This window comes from Macrobrachium rosenbergii, chromosome 56, assembly GCF_040412425.1.
Source record: "Macrobrachium rosenbergii isolate ZJJX-2024 chromosome 56, ASM4041242v1, whole genome shotgun sequence".
In the NCBI taxonomy this organism is placed as follows: domain Eukaryota; kingdom Metazoa; phylum Arthropoda; class Malacostraca; order Decapoda; family Palaemonidae; genus Macrobrachium; species Macrobrachium rosenbergii.
Genome location: NC_089796.1, coordinates 10,766,802 through 10,785,398, shown reverse-complemented (window position 1 = coordinate 10,785,398; position 18,597 = coordinate 10,766,802). Strand labels below are relative to the sequence as shown.

At 36.8% G+C, this 18,597-nt stretch overlaps 1 protein-coding gene across 1 annotated transcript in view; it reads right to left on the bottom strand.

The window, feature by feature from the left end:
• LOC136836388 (zinc-regulated GTPase metalloprotein activator 1-like) overlaps nt 1-18,597 on the bottom strand; it is a 125,016-nt gene that overhangs the window by 54,673 nt on the left and 51,746 nt on the right. Inside the window, 2 exon segments of the mRNA XM_067100584.1 lie at nt 1,541-1,600; nt 8,249-8,340. Of these exon segments, the coding sequence (XP_066956685.1) occupies nt 1,541-1,600; nt 8,249-8,340 (152 nt within the window).

Here is an 18,597-nt window from a genome sequence, read left to right as displayed (position 1 = left end):
CTTCAGTACTTTGTTTTCCATATTAGTGAAATAAATCAACAAAATCCCACATAAAAAAAATTTCCTCACCTAAACAAAATCACTCATCTGAAAACTGTTTCCTCCTAACAAATAAAATAATTATTCGCAAAAAAAATTTCTTTGTAGGTAAATAAAATAAACAACCACTCTACAAAATCGCTATCTCCTATTGACATTCCTCCCTCAAAGAACAGGAAAAACACGGTCGTGCTATTTCTTCCTGACTCCTTGAAGACAGCAGTTTAAAAAGATGCAGACAAACTCGATTGGGGCCAGGCAAACAATTTGGCTTCGTTCCTCATTTCCCTCAGAGGATTTCAGACGGACGGAATCGGCTTCAAAAGACGCGAAAGATAGAAACAAAGTCGTTTAAAAATCACTAACAGCTGACGACGCCAACTAAGAGCATCTACCGGAATGCTGTTTAAATAGACTGTAAACATGAAAGACTTTAATGATTGACTGATTGAATATTGAATTTAGGCCAAAGGCCAAGCACTGGGACCTATGAGGTCATTTGGCGCTGAAACGGAAACTGACAGTAATTGGTTTGAAAGGTGTAATAGGAGGAAAACCTCGCAGTTGCACTATGAATCAACTGTTAGGAGAGGGTGGAAAGTAAGACGGAAGAAAGAGAATATGAAAGGAGGTACAGTAAAAGGAACGAAAGGGGTTGCAGCTAGGGGCCAAAGGCACGCTGCAAAGAACCTTAAGTAATGCCTACATTGCACCGCATGAGGTGGTCTGACGGCACTAGCCCCCTACGGGGTATTAGAGGTTTAAGACTTCACCGAAAAAGTTATGAAATTTCAAATGAAATTGTATACAGAATACAGGAAGGAAAATATAGATAGGGAAAATGTTAAAAAAAAAAAGTCTCCCGACCTGTACAGCGAGCTTGTTCGTTTCAATTTCAGTTTTCTGTAAAAGAAAACTATTGTGCCGCCCTTGTCTGTCCGTCTGCACTTTATTCTGTCCGAACCTTTTTCTTTCCGTACTTTTATATCCGCTCTTTTTCTGTCCGCACTCAGATCTTAAAAACTCCTGAGGCTAGAGGGCTGCAAATTGCTATGTTGATCATCCACCTTCCAATCATCAAACATACCAAATTGCAGCCCTATAGCCTCACTAGTTTTTATTTTATTTACGGTTAAAGTTGGCCATAATCGTGCTCCTGGCAACGATATAGGATAGGCCGTGGTTAAAGTTTCATGGGCCGCGGCTCATACAGCATTATACCGAGACCACCAAAAGACAGATCTATTTTCGGTGGCCGGATTATACGCTGTAGCGGCTGTACAGTAAACTTGTTTCTTCGGCGCATTTTCTGCTTGGTATTTATAATGAGCGAAATAACAATAACCAACGATTTTAGATAAAACATAGAGACAGTAAATTAGTGCCTACTGATCACAGTTCTTTTATATTACAAATAAACAGGTCCCGCAACACGCCAGGTGCCGAGTTAGCATCGTAAATTTACAGATAAACGAAAAGAGAAAAACAAAGCAGTACTCACCATCTAGATACAATTCACTCTCCAGCTGCTTGTCCATCCAGAAGAGTCCTGCGATTGGACCTGAAATAAAAACAATACATAAATCATTCACAAAATTAAGAAAACCATGCGTACATGCAAGATCATAACACCAAAAGTAAATTTATAAGCACGCACACAGACACAGATAGGCTACATATATATATGTATGTATGTATATATATATATATATATATATATATATATATATATATACACACATACATATATATGTAATATATATATATGTATATAGATATATGTATATAGATATATGTATATAGATATATGTATATATTACATATATATACATTATATATACACATGTATTATACATACAGTACATATACGTATACATACACACACACACACAAGTAATCAACACACCATCCCTTTTTGAACAGAAATAAATTTCTGACTAAGTATATACATGCACACCCCCACACACATATATATATATATATATAAATTTTTAAATATTCTGCATATATATATATATACTGTATGTATGTATATAATAAATGAAGCAGATACCATAAACTTAATAATACAGTGTGTGTGTGTGTGCGTGTAAAGTGTTGCTTACAGGAAAAATAAAATTGAGACAAAAAAAAAAGAGTTGAAAAATTTAAAAAAGACAGTTGAAAAATGTTAGACAATGACAGCACAAATATTGTGTTAACAAAAAAAATCTCCATATATGTGTATACGCATGTACATACTTGACATCATATATATATATATATATATATATATATATATATATATATATATATATATATATATATATATATATAAGTATATATACAGATAGATGGATATACACTGCAAATCTACACTATATCTGTACTATCTACACGCATTATATATATACTGTAATATGTATATATATATATATATATATATATACATATATATATATATATATATATATATATATATATATATATACTGTATATATATATATATACATTATGTATCTATATACAGTATATATAGATATATACAGATATATAAATGAATATATAACTGTATGTATATATATATATATATATATATATATATATATATATATATATATATATATATATATATATATATATTGTATAATATATTATATATATATATATATATATACACACAAAAATGAAAGCAATGCAAAGCAGTGTCATCGTTGTAACGGGAGAAAAAAAAAGGCATGTGTAGTAACTTTCTTCAATACATGCATATATACATGCATACATACATTCCTATGAGCATTCATATACATACAATATATATATGTATAATGTGCGTATACATACAAATATATACACATTATTTATATATTTATTGTGTATATATATGTACGTATATATACAGTATGTATGTATATATATACACATATACAGTATACATGTGTGCGTGTGTATGCACGCACTCTCCGCGTGGGAGTGCAATATCCAAAAAGCAAGAGCAATAAAGTATCTTGGCCCAACAACACCTAACACCGGCCATCCTGCAGAACACAATATTCCCACGCACGACTCAGCCTCCCGGCGAAACAATAATCATCGCACAACTCGGCAACAACCACAGACAGTGTATGGTCCGTTAGCGTCAATGCTATGACACGACTATTTATCAACAGCAATATAGTTATAATAATTTTCGTCATCATTATTATCATCAGTATTGCTACTATTACTTGTGTTCCCACAATGTCGAAAATGGAACGGAATGGAATATAAAATTTAGGCTTGGTCATTATGTGTATAATAATAATAATAATAATAATAATAATAATAATAATAATAATAATAACGTAATGTGAATCCTTATGTTTTTTAGAACTGGAATATAAAACTTCGGCCAAAGTCCAAGCGCTGGGACGTATGAGTTCACTCAGCACTGTAAATAATGCTGAAACAATTATTAGGAGAGGGTGCAAAGTCAGATGGAAGAAAGAGAATATGAACTGAGGCACAGTAAAAGGAATGAAAGGGGTTGCAGCTAAGGGCCGAAGGGACGCTGAAAATAACCTTAATTAATGCCTGCAGTGCACCGTGTGAGGCGTACTGACGGCACTACCTCCCCTAAGAAAATGTCTAAACAACGATAAAAAAAAAAAGCGAAAATGCCAGGTCCCGATCATAAGACGTTAGGTACTGTCCCAAAAGGCCGGTCCACAGTGCCTTCATTCTGCAGAATTTAAGGCCATCGATAAGGTAAGCGGGGCCCAGGCTGGGTGACGGCAAGTCTAAACAAGAGAATACAAAACTCCTCGACTATTGCTGATACTGACCGAAAAAATGTATGGATGCACTTTGCACATTATACTCTATTAATAATGTTTAGTTGCTCATAAGCATTCATTCACATAGCATTGGTCAGGAAGGACATCCATTCGCTACGAAAAATCAGCATAAGGTGTGTGTGTGTGTAATACATATATATGCATTTTATATAAATTTTATCTCATATGTTGCCCGAAGGGGAAATTTTTTTTAATTGATAAGTTCGTCGTCTCAAGGGGTCGAACCACGGAAGACAAGAACTCAGGACTACAGTGACGCCATACATATGTTATTCGAGATATGGAGTATGAAAAGTGTAATACATTCAAAAATATTACTCTCCTTTCAGCACGTCACTCGTCATCATCATCATCACCATCGTATTCTGATAACTTCACAAAGATGTAAGGAATATCACAAATCCTTCATAGCGCTTTTATTAATTTTCTTACGGTCCTATTCCCACTACACCTTAAGGTCATATTTCCCTTCCAACTTCTTACACCATATTCTCTATGCATCTCAGTAGTAATATTATCAACCAACCACACTACATGCTTACTTCATCTACTAAATAATCTATGAAATCCTGCTAAATCTTCTGTAGTCATATTCTCAAAGCCTCAGCATGCACCGGGCATACTGCACGATCATGTGACCTACTCGGTGAATAAGTTCTCTGTCCCCTGAATCTCCCACGGGAGACGGGAGGGACCGAATGTAGGGGTTGGAGGGAGGGGATTGGGGGTGGGGGGGGGGTAAAGTGCATGGGACAGCCGAGGAAAGGGATGTCATTGGTGTGGAGACGCAGCACTTCATGCAGCCATGGGGGCACGGAACAGTCTGCTGATACCTGTCCCATCGTTTATTCGCGAGTCACAATTCTATTAAATCGTTTATTTTTTCTTTTCTGATAACCGATCTCTTCCTTCCGTATTTCCTATGGTCCTGCGTTATATACTTCTTTCTAACGAACGCCACATTCGTTGAAGGGTAGAATTTCAATCCAATGGCTCCTCTGGGCTTGTTCGGTATGAATTGGGTTCATCTTCTGAATAATAATAATAATAAATAGTTGTTGCAGCTTTTCTCTATTTATTTTGCGTGTCATTCTAGGTTCGTTATCTGTCTTATTTTGGTGTCTCTTTTATTTTTCGGGTTTTCGATTCTGTTTTCTGTTGTTTTTTAGTTTTCTTTCCATTACGTTTTTTTTTGGGGGGGGTGCTGTTATGTCTTATTTTGCAGGCTTCTGTCGTGAGTTTTTGTAAACCATTTATTTGAAGCTTTTGTTGCTTGTCTCATCTCAAGTTTTTTTTTTTTTTGTCTTTACATATTGTCATTCCTTATTTTTTATTATTTTTACAGCCACTTACTTTTATTTCTGTTTTTATTCCGACACTTTTTACAGGCCCTTATTTGTTACCATTTCTTACGGGTATTTATTATCAAGTTATTTTCCGTTGTTTTTTGTTTTTTTTTTTCTTTTAGCCCGTCTGTTAACATCTCAACACCTGTAATTTTCAATACAATAATAATTTCAAAATAATTACGCATAACATCGTCGGATCTTTGCCAGATAGTGACCCCAAGGGTTTTAACCCGGTATGTATCCACCTTTGCGGCGTGTTTAGTACGAGCCCGTTGGGGATGACCGTAAAAACATAAACAAAAGACTGTAAATGTCATGAAGATAATGACCCCAATTTAATATTAGTCTTAGATAACGACCCAAGAAAACCCTTGGGGTCACTGTCTACGTAAGGTCCCAATTGTCATTTCAGCTCACTGTAATTTTCTCAATTTACCAACGACAGAAAAAAATTATTGTATTACACGAGAAAATACTCATTCTATGTAGACCTCGTAAGCTTCTCTCTCAAATTTTCTTTGAGAACACGCGACCTATGAAAAAAAAAATATAAATAAATCAGAAACTGTAAGGAACAACAGGATTCTTGACTGATAATAACGACTGGCTCGCAGACGGAACAAGCCTTTTGAACATAACTGCAAGTATGGCATTAGTTCTTCATCAATTGTGTTTTTAAAACCAATGAATGAATTTTTTTTCAACGTTATATATTTCGAAGTCACGCTTTTCTTCAACACATATTCAAAGATGGAAACTGGTTGGTATTTAAGAATACAATAGAATATAAAATTTAGGCCGAAGGCCAACCACTGGGACCTATGAGGTCATTCAGCGCTGAATCGGAAATCGGCAGTAACAAGGTTTGTAACGCGTAATAGGTGGGAAAACCTTGCAGTTGCACTATTAAAAATTGTTAGGAGAGGGTGGAAAATAAGGTGGAAGAAAGAGAATATGAACAGAAATACAAAGTAAAAGGAATGAAAGGAGCGCAGCCGGGGTAACGAAGGGGACGCGTAAAGAACCTTGGTACGCCTTCACAGTGTACCGCATGATGAGTGCACTGATTGGGCACTAACCCTCTCACGGAGGTTATTATTATTTAAGACAGTTATGTTGAACACGTTCCTTTATAATAACTCGGATATTAACAATCATACGAGGAGGGCTTTTCTCAATCCATACACCCACGAAAGGCCAATATTCAACAAAATAATTTCATAAAACAATTTCATTATATGAAAAATTGGTAATAACTCAGCCTTACGGTAAAAGCAAACCAGTGCTAATGGATACTACAGTGAAATTCATATTTCCCAATAATGTTCCTAATACAACCATGCTGAAACTTACGATACTGCCACATAGACCAAGAGTTCAGAAAAATGGACAAGTACCCTCAACGAATTTCATGAAAACTATCACTCTTTTTGTATGTTGTCAGAAAATGTGGTTTTTCGTCGTGCCACATAATTTCTTTCTGCCAAGCTGCGCTTAAACACACGCTGTACAAATCCATTTCCAGGACTATGCACCTTCCCTACACAAACAAATCAGGTAGTACTCAAGACACGATGGGTGACAGGCATCGAATGGCTTATCCTAAACTTAGGGGTTAGAAAAAAATTTCTCACAGACAAGTAAATCCTTTAACAGTTTTCAAACAACTCACCTGTAAAGAACGTAAATTTAAATGCATCAGACTTTATTTCTAGTTTACTCACTTTTACTCTTCTCTCTGGGATCGCATTTTCCATGAGCAAATGGGCCTTGTTTTCGTATTTAGCACAACTGCGTTTATATCGTGTTGAATTGAATTGAATAAAGAATTTAGCCAAAGGGCTACACTGGGACCCATGTTCCAGCGCTGAAACAGAAAACTCACAGTGCAAAAAGGTTTGAAGGAGTAATAGGAGGAAAACCTCACAGTTGTGGCTTAGTGAATCAATTGTTAGAGAGGGTAGAAGGTAGAGGGCACAAGTTGGAAGAGGGCAAGAAAAGGAGGTACAGTAAAAGGAACGAGGTTAAGCCAAAGAATGAAGGCACGCTGCAAAGAACCTTAGGTAATGCCTTAAGTGCACCATCGTCTTAGTCCTTGCACTAACTCCAATGTTTTTTTTTATTCTAAACTAAACGCACACACTTACCATACACTTCAGTGCTTTGTTTCATCTACATGCTAAGAGAGTAACTGAAATGGCAGTGAACCTTCAGTCATATCAAGATATCTATCGATCAATCAACAAACACGCTTTCCAACAAAACATGCGTATGGGCAACACAAACTGGCGCATGCAAGCACACTACTATATTTATTACTCTACCACTGCTTTTGAAACTAAGAAAAGTAGAAAAAAAAAAATTTTCAGGCAGACCGCCCAATCTAGCAAGCAATAAGTAGCAAGCCCGTTCCCAGCTACTAATGCCCTTTTACCCAAATGTATAAGAGCATCGTTACATGGAAGCGCAAGCGCGCACACACCAAAACATGCGAGAGAGAGAGAGAGAGAGAGAGAGAGAGAGAGAGAGAGAGAGAGAGAGAGAGGGCTTTCACTAAAAGACGACAACAGAGGAGAGAGAGGAAGGAGAGAGAGAAGGAGAGGCATCAAAAGACTACAACAAAAGGAGAGAGAGAGAGAGAGAGAGAGAGGGAGAGAGAGAGAGGAGAGAGAGAGAGAGAGAGAGAGAGCCAAAACAATACAACAAAGCAGAGAGAGAGAGAGAGAGAGAGAGAGAGAGAGAGAGCACCAAAAGACTACAACAGACAAGAGAGAGAGAGAGAGAGAGAGAGAGAGAGAGCCAAAACAATACAACAAAGAGAGAGAGAGAGAGCACCAAAAGACTACAACAGACAAGAGAGAGAGAGAGCACCAAAAGACTACAACAGAGAGAGAGAGAGAGAGAGAGAGAGAGAGAGAGAGAGAGAGAGAGAGAGAGAGGATGAATATTAATACATTAAAATGATGACGACGACAACGACAAAGACGACCCCCCGCCCGCCACAAAGGGGGTCGTCCTCCTCGTCCTCGTCCTCGTCCTCCTCACCCGGATCCGCTAAGCCGGTTGTCTCCAGTAGGATGTAGTCGAACTTGCCTCTCTTTTTCATCAGATTCTCGATGGCTTTGACGCCGTTGTCCCTAAGAGATGGAGGAGGAGAAGAAGGAAATGCGTCATTAGCTCTTGAGAGGAACCCCGCCGACGGAGGAGGAGGAGGAGGAGGAAGAGTAAAGTACTGTACTGCTAGGGGCTTCCCTGCAGGAGGGGTAGGGGTGTTGTGGTGGGGGAAGGGGGGTGGTTATAAGAGTGGGATTATAGGAAAAGGCGGGATAAACGGGAAGTTATATCAAGAAAAAAATAACAAGCTCAGGAGGAAGCTTGATAAAAATTTAAATAAAAAAAGAATAAAAGAATTACAAGAGAAGAAGAAGAATTTTGATAAAATTAAAATAAATAACAACAAAAGAATGACAATACAACTAAAGGAAATGACATAATAATATACATCATATTATTACAATTACATTAAAATTCAGGAGGAAAAGAGATAAACGGAAATGCTAAACCAAGAACAAACTAACAAGCTAAAGAGAAAGCTCGATAAAAATCTGAATAAAAGGGAACAATAAAAGAATGACAACAGAAGTAAAGGAAATGACGAAATACATCATATAATTACATTTACATCACAATTCGGGAGGAAAAGAGATATCAGCAAAGGAGGTCGCGTGAAGAAGGCGAGGGAAGGGTTATGGGAAAAGTAAACAAACACAGACATGTTTTTAACCTGTAAAAAATTTAAATAGAAACAAACACAAACATGTTTGGAACATGTACAAAATTTAAATAAAGTCATGAAATGACAACACTAGAGCAATGCCTAATAACAATGGAAGCATTTGCATGGCCCAATAAAATTCACCATGTATCTTGAAGGATGATAAACTTCATTAGAATAATATTGTTTTATACAATAGACACCAAACTTCCAACATGCCATTTTCAATCTGCCGACTACGCTTAAACAGTCTATTTTGTTGTTGCTTACTTGCAATTCAGTGTACCTACTTATTTGTTATTTTCAGGCATACCGCTGGCCGCTTTTTCCTGTTTTTCAGTCTTATGTCGAACTTCTTCAGTTCCAGAGGTCCTTTATTATCTTACACCGTTGGACTGGAACAGTTCAGAGGATGTCAGCAATTGGAACTTCCTGAAGTTCGCGAATGCAATGCATTACCAACTCCCTAATGCTATTCTTCTGCATTTTAATTCTTTTTTGATCTATTCATCTATTTATTTTTTTTTTGGTTTTTGTTTTTTGATGTAGTGGGATATCTTTCCTCTTATATTTCCCTTTACTCTCTCTAATTTCTTTCCTAATGAACACCATATTCTTTTTGGAAGCTTGAATTTCAAGTCAATGGCTGCTGGGGCTTGTTCCACACATGAACAGGGTTCCTCCTTCTGAATAATAATACCACACACACACACACACAAAATAATAATAAAGGGATCAGTCTTCAATACTCACTGACAACACGCGTCAGTTTGGGGAATCAAGAGGTACTCCCAATGGGTATGGGATACCAACATTTGGTAACGGGGATGCCCGGGACGTAGGCATCCTTCATCGCGATGCCAGGGATGAAAATTGATCTAATAAGATTGAATTAAAAAGGATGCAGGCTAACAGCTAAGAGCTTGTATGGTAACAATTCCCCCCTCCCCCTTTTTCTGCTACCAGAAATGAAATGAGGTTATTTGGATATTTGGATACATATATGAAAGATATACACACTATATTTACAGTACATACGTCCATACATACACTTTACATATACATATTATATACACTCCCGTCTTTCATGTGAGTCCAGGGCATTAGCAATTCCTCCACATAATTCGTAAAAGAAGCTGGAACCTGAGTACCAGTACCTGAGGTTTTTCTCGGGCAGGCGCCCAGCGCCTAACACCCCAGAGAATTTCACCTAACATCCCGACCCACCAGCAAATGAATTCTAACATTTCATTCGACTTACCCCTTCACCATTAGATATGATGGGAATGAACACATGAGAAGTTGTTTCCCACAAATAAATTTCTGACTCACATCGGGACCGAACCCTGGTCTTTCGAGTGAGAGTCCTGCGCAGAGGAAATGCTGACGCCCTGGACTCTCACTTGATAGACCGGGGTTCAGTCCCGATGTGAGTCAGAAATTTACCTCTGTGAAATAAATTCCCATGTTTTCATTTCCACCAATAAATATATAAATATATAAGTATATACATATATTATATATACATACAATATACATATATATATATGAATAGAGCTGCAAATCCAATGCTTCTGGAGATTTGGTCACTCATTCCTGGCGTTTTGAAAGAGTGACAATGATATTCCTCTTGGCCTAAATACCACTTTGTTACCGTTACTCAATGAACAGACTGAGATACTGTTTGTGGTTCTTACTGGCCTCCAGAGAAATTCATTCCATTATTTAGGGTCGCCTCCTACCCCCACATGATTCGAACCTTCAACTAGGCACTCCTCTGCCTTAGGGTACAGTGCATGAAAATCCCAAGAGTGACATATTCTAGGGGAGCATTGTCCATGCAATATTGCTTACTACCATTACAGTAGTAGTCAGGTCTAACTGACTGACAGGGGATGAGGAAATTAAAAGTTTACTGAGAAAGCAAAAGAGATTATTGGAGGCATAACTGCACGAGACATGAGATGAATATGTGCAAGTGTACAGGAGAATTGGCTGGTATTCAAAAGGAAAGTGAAAGAGGAGAAGCCATAAAATGCAAATATGAGGTGAACATAACATACAAATTTAGGGAGAATAAGCTGATATACAAGTGACCGCATAGTTTATGAGCATGTGGACCTTAGAATAAATGATGTAAAAGGAGAGATTTTGCCTGTAATGAAAGCAGTTCTATAGGTCAACGGAGTAGTAGACGATGAATGCAGAGAACATATTGCACAGGTGAATGATGCACTAGTGGAAAGGGTTAGGGCAACAGTCACTTGTGGAATTGACTACTGAAAAAAAAAGGAGAGCAATAAAGAGGCAGAATAATGAAAAGACACCAAGAGTGAGATGCCACAGTTTGGTAACGAAAGTGTTACCGAAACGTGTGTAAGGTATATCTAGATTGGATTGGGAGAGGTTCTTAAGGAATGGGTGAGAGGAATAACTGTTTCTTGAAAAAGGGAAAATTGTGACAGACGACCTGTAACAAGTACTTGGGCATTACTTAATATACCCAAGAAGGAATCTGACAAGAGAAACCGAGAGAAAGATGACAGACAGCGTTATGTCGGAAGAAGTGTCTCGGTTAGACAAGAAACACGGCGGAAGGGAAAGGCTTCATGTGGCATACACAGAAATTACGACGCAAGTGATAGGTAGGCGGGCAATGTGAAGATGCTGAAAATAGATGGAAAAAAATAACTTGTTGATGTGGTGAATAAATATTTCTAAAATATAAGTCAAGTATTGTAAAAAAGGAAAGTGACTGGTTTCGTGTGAAAGTGTGTTTTAGATAAGGCTGTGTTATATCTCCATGGCTGTCTAATATCTGAATGGCTGGGGTGATACGGACAACCACAGAAAGTACATTATTGTGGAATGGCTGGTATCTGCAGATTATACAGCATTCAATGGGGACTACAGAAAATAATTATAAACTGGGACCGCTAAAAACTAGTGAGAGTTAGAAAGTGCCTTCAAAGAGGACGGTGACGGTAAACGGAGGATTAAGGCTTAAGGGTTAGATATAAAACAGGAAGCCGGACGAATGATTGCTAATTCGCTGGTGGTGCCCTGATGTATGGGAGTATGTATAAAGGACCCTGGTACGAGAGAACAAGAGGTGAGCCACAGAATATGTGAAAATAGGTAGATGGGTGATGGGTGAGTGCAAAAAGATTTCAGAGAGACTTATTTAGGGTCTAAGGAAGCCAAGGAATTGTTAAGCAAAATTTTCTTAACAGAAATAAAGTGCAGAGGTCAAGAGCAAATTTAAGGAAAAACAGGCAGAAGCTGTAGAAACTAATAGCTTACATAGTATATTATTATTATTATTATTATTATTATTATTATTATTATTATTATTATATTACTTCAGCAGATGAAACCTATTCATATGGGACAAGCACACAGGGGCCCCTGACTTGAAATTCAAGCTTCCAAAGAACGCTGGTTTCAACCTCCCACCGCAGATCCCACACTGCAGCGGTAACTAACCATGACACAGAGCCAGTAATTTTTCAATGCCCTGGGGGAGACGCAAACCCGCGATATCTGAGTGGCATGCCACGAAACCAACCACTATACCAGCGGACCAGCAATGTGACAAAAGAAGAACTGAGAGCCAAGTTGTGTATACGCGTATCAGTGGTAAAAACGTTTACAGAGATGAAAACATGGGTCGTAAACATGGGTCGTGTTTTGGGGTATCTCGGTCATCTGGAAAGAATGAAAAACAATGGTTTTCATGGAAAGAGTGAATAATTCCGGAGTACTGAAGGAGACGAAGACTTAGAAAGCACTGGATAATGGGGTGGAAGCAGTATTGAAAAGAAAGGGCATTAACATCCACGAAGCAACCTCACAAAGACAGAGGTAACAGCACAGTGTGTGGCTCATCCCTACAAGCTGAAGAACCTTATGCTTACGGGTAACAAGCAGCTAATAATGTGATTATAAGTTAAGTATATCTTAGTTTAACCAGACCACTGAGCTGATTAACAGCTCTCCTGGGGCTGGCCGGAAGGATTAGATTTATTTTACGTGGAACCTACAGCTTATTGTGGAATCCAGAAATAAATTCCTCTTATTCTTCATTGACCGGTCGGAGATTCGAACTCGCGGCCAGCAGAGTGCTAGCTGAGAACGGAAACCCATCGCCAACGAGGAACTGATGATGGATTTTATATACATATTTATTTATATATATATATATATATATATATATATATATATATATATATATATATATATATATATATATATATAGTGTGTGCGTGTGTAAAATTTTCATATGGAAGTTTGCAGACATAAAAACACCTTATATGTATACTTTAAATTACGTGAAGACGTGTGAAATTATTAAATGAAATGCACAGCAGATAAACCGACGCACCGACACAAAAACAAACAAACAAGGAAGAAATAAACAAGAACCGAAGGGACGGCAAACAGAGACAGGAAAGAGATGTCAGCGCGAAAGAAAAGACGCGAGGGCGCACCGTCAGCGCCAAAAAGACCACGGCAACAAACAATGACCACAAAAGAATCAGCCCACGACTGACTGTCAGTCAGCCCACGACTGACTGTGACACCTCGACTTTCATAGGGTTGAACGGGCCCACTAGAGTGCGACAGCAAAATTATAATTAACAGATAGATAGCTAGCATATAAAATTTAGGCCTGGGACCTTTGAGGTCATTCAGCGCTGAAATGGAAACTGATAGTGAATAAGGTTAGAAAGGTGTAACAGGAGGAAAACCTCGCAGTTGAAGTATGATCGGAGAGAATGTGAACGGAGGTACAGTCAAAGGAATGAAAGGGGTTGCACCTAGGGGCCGAAGGGACGCTGCAAAGAACCTTAAGGAATGCCTACAGTGCACCACGTGAGGTGCACTGACGGCACTACCCCCACACAGGGAAATTATAATTAATAATTTTTTAATCACATTCTACTGGGCCTGTCGAATGTGACTGCAAAATTATTAAAATCATAATGAGTTACGAAAAGAAACATGGTCTGGCCCTATTAAATGACGAGGCTGTTTGGGATAACAAATGTATAAAGCTGTTAAAAGGTAACATGATAGTTACGAAAAAATAAAGCGAAGTTCTATTAAAATGACCAGGCTGATACACGTAAATTAAAAAGCAGTTTAAATGACACTGAATACGCCAAACTTATTAATGAAAATGACATTTGGTTATAAACTCAATCAAAACTTCAAACTTATAGTTCATTTAAAATTCCATAGACGCGGATTAAAATTTAATTTAAAAAGTTAATTACAACGTCAGATAATCAAAAAAATTAATATAATAAGCAGTAACAATTTACACCGTTGTTTAAAAGACATGACAACCACTCAGACTGGCTCAGATACTTAAATTTAAATTAATTACATGTAAATTTAAATGACAGCTGACTAAAAAATCACATTACTAATCGAACTAAAATGTCACACTTGAGTGTCTCTTGATCTACCACACTGTCAGCGCTGAAATTCTGGGGTAAAAGAAGCAATCTTAAAAAGAAGCAATCTAAAAAATGAAGCAATCTCAAAGAAAGAAGCAATCTAAAAAATGAAGAAATCTAAAAGAAAGAAGCAATCTTAAAAATAAGCAATCTAAAAAAATGAGGCAATGTAGAAAAGAAGCAATTTAAAAAAAGAAGCAATGTAAAAAAGAAGCAATCTAAAAAAAATTAAGCCATCTAAAAATGAAGCAATGTAAAAAGAAGCAATCTAAAAAGAAGTAATGTAAAAAAGAAGCAATCTAAAAAAATTAAGCAATCTAAAAAAAGAAGCAATCTAAAAATGCAACAATCTATAATATGAGCAACTTAAAAGAAAGTTAGCACCTAAAAAGAAAGAAGCACCTGAAAAGACGCAATCTAAAAAAGAAGCAATCTAAAAAAGAAGCAATCTACACTCCACAGAAAATTATACCCTGCTTCAGAATACATTAATATTCAGCAAATCCGTAATTCTTGTAAACTATCTCCTACTCGTAACTTTTTAAAATTTTCATCGAATACCACTTATTTATATCACTTTCACCGTCACTTATAATTACGACTGGTTTTACTTTTATCAACTAATAGAATATCTGTGTAAGAACGAAATGGTGGTTAGTGTCGGAATGCCACTAGATGTCGCGGTTCGGCGTCTCCCCAGGCGATGAAAAATCAATTGTCTGCATCAGGATCAGTTACTGCTGCAGTGTGGGGTCTGGTGGTGGAGGATGAAAACCAACATATTTTTAGAAGTTTGAATTTCGTCATCGGCCCAGGCAAGGAAAACTTGTGAATAGGTTTCACGATGAAATAATAATAATAACAATAATAATAATAATAATAATTTGCTGCCAACCAACTTCATGACAGAATCGGAAAAACAGAAGAAATCGATCAGAGAACGAAGAATAATGGAAACAGAGTACAAAACATAACCTATAAGAGAGAGAGAGAGAGAGAGAGAGAGAGAGAGAGAGAGAGAGAGAGAGAGAGAGAGAGAGAGATGATAAGCAACAATATTCAAGCGCCAAATACCAAAGAAATAAAAGAATAATAAAACAAAGGAACAATGGAAGAACAGACAATTTCAAACAAAGAATATCATATCACCAACCGCAAAAAACTTCCCGGCTACAAGACACAACAAAGAAATCCAACAAAGAATAACTAACTAGCGATAACACTCGAATAATACTGGACTGACGAGATCAAACAAATATTCCTGGACTAACAATAAGCGTCGAATAAAAATACGGCACTAAAAGCGAATACAAAATAAAACATACAAAATAAATAACACCAGACTAACGTTTTAAAATTAAAGAACAGAGTATTATAGAATAGAATAGAATATAAAATTCAGGCCAAAGGCCAACCGCTGGGACCTACGAGGTCATTCAGCGCTGACACGGAAGTTGACACTTACGGTCTGAAAGGTGTAACAGGAGGAAAACCTCGCAGTCGCACTAGGAATCCATTGTTAAAAGAGGGTGGAAAGTAAGGTAGAAGAAAGAGAATATGGAAGGAGGTACAGCAAAATGAATGGAAGGGGTTGCAGCTACGGGCCGAAGGGACGCTGCCAAGAACCTTAAGTAATGTCTACAGTGCACTGCATGAGGTGTACTGACGGCACTAACCCCACTACAGGGCAGAGTATTATAAGAATGAAATACAATCAAGCAAAAGAATGCCACATTCACACAATCCTCCCGACGAACCGAGCAACAAAGCAACGGCCCTCAAGGGCAAAGCCATCAAATTACATAACAGTTTAGAACCCAAGATCGCCAGTCATAGCCACATATCAGGATATGGTGGCACACGGAACCTTTATCCTCGTATCCTAATGTTAGTAACAGGATGTATAACATCACAATCTGCCCGGGTATCGATCCTCCTACGAAACTGGCATCCTGCAACGGATGTGATTATGGTAATCAAGCACAGAGAGAGAGAGAGAGAGAGAGAGAGAGAGAGAGAGAGAGAGAGAGAGAGAGAGGGAGACTCTTTAGCTAAGACCTTCCACTTTCCAACAATTTTAAATTGAGAGAGAGAGAGAGAGAGAGAGAGAGAGAGAGAGAGAGAGAGAGAGAGAGAGAGAGAGACTGAGACTCTTTAGCTGAGACCTTCCACTTTCCAACAATTTTAAATTGAGAGAGAGAGAGAGAGAGAGAGAGAGAGAGAGAGAGAGAGAGAGAGAGAAGAGAGAGAAGAGAGAGAGAGAGAGACTTTTAGCTAAGACCTTCCACTTTCCAAATAATTTTAAATTAAGAGAGAGAGAGAGAGAGAGAGAGAGAGAGAGAGAGAGAGAGAGAGAGAGAGATAGACTCCTAGCTAAGACTCCACTTTCCAACAATTTTAAATGAGAGAGAGAGAGAGAGAGAGAGAGAGAGAGAGAGAGAGAGAGAGAGAGAGAGAGAGAGAGAGAGAGAGAAGCTAAGATCTTCCAGTTTTCAAAATCTAAAATTTTGAGAGAAAGAGAGGAGACAGAGAGATAATGATGTAGCCAAGACACACTTTTCACGAATTTGAGAGAGAGAGAGAGAGAGAGAGAGAGAGAGAGAGAGAGAGAGAGAGAGAGAGAGAGAGAGAGAGAGATGCGTACCAATCCTCCAATTAGCCAATGACACAAAGCATTGCAACACCTTGTTAAAGGGAACGCCAAGAACGAGGAATTTTTCTGGTAAGATACACTCGCTCAGTGCCATTAAGACTACCACCAATGGCGCGTTGCCATGGATACGCCAAATCAGAAATTAAACTCGATGCAATATATAATTCTACAAAAAATAAACAAAGTTCTACAAAAAACCAAAACTAAATGAAATGAATTTGAACGTAAGTTGGAAGATATATGTTATGAGAATAATTAGAACTAAATTATCTTGAACCCAAAAAGGAGGAACTTGAGCATTAAAACTGCCTTATTATTACTATTTTTTTTTTTTTTTAGTCCTCACAGTCATCCTATTCGACTGGGTGTTTTTTATAGTGTGGGGTTCCGGGTTGCTTCCTGCCTCCTTAGGAGTCCATCACTTTTCTCACTACGTGGGCTGTTGTTATTTTTTTTATTATTATTATTATTATTATTATTATTATTATTATTATTATTATTATTATTATTATTATTATTCGACCTATATAGTGAACAACAGGCACCTGTGTTGCCACGCAACAAGCAGAATTAAATGTAAACAATTTTGGACACAACGACGATGAACTGGATAATTAAAACTGGCTTATTATTATTATTATTATTATTATTATTATTATTATTATTATTATTATTATTATTATTATTATAGCCATATAAAGAGAACAACTGGTACAAGTGTGCTACCGAATGGCATAAGCAAATGAAATGGATTACCGTAATTTACTGTACTAACAAAGAAAAGGTGAAAAAATATAGCAATTAACTGAAACCACCAGGCATACCATGTCTTAGCAAGTAGAGTATTTTTCTTCTGCAAAGTTCTACTTTCCCAAAAATATTATAATAAAAGATACAAAATATTTTCTTCTACAGAATTCTACCTTATAAAAAATAAAATAAAAAATGTAAATATTTTTCTTCTGCATGATTCTACCTTACAAAAAAATAAACTAAAAAATGTAAATATCTTTCTTCTGCAGAATTCTTACACAAAATAAAATAAATAATGTAAATGTTTTTCTTCTGCAGAATTCTACCTTACAAAAAAATAAGATAAAATAATATCTTTCTGCAGAATTCTACTTCCAAAAAAACAATTAAATAAGAAATATAAATAAAATATTTTTCTTCTTCAGAGTTCTACTCCCAAAAAATAAAAATTAAAAATATAAACATTTTTCCCCTACAGAATTCTACCTTCCAAAAAATAAAATAAAAAATATAAAATATTTTTTTTCTCCTGCAAACTCTACAGTCCAAAAAAATTAGAAGTATATATAAATAAAATATTTTTCCCCAGAATCTCTACTCCCTCAAAAATCTAATAAAACAATATAAAATATTTTAATTCTGCAGAATTCTACCATTCAAAAAATTATAAAATTAAAAACTATAAATGAAATACAATATTTTTCTTTGCAGAATTCTACCTTCCAAGAAATAAGTATAAAATAAAACA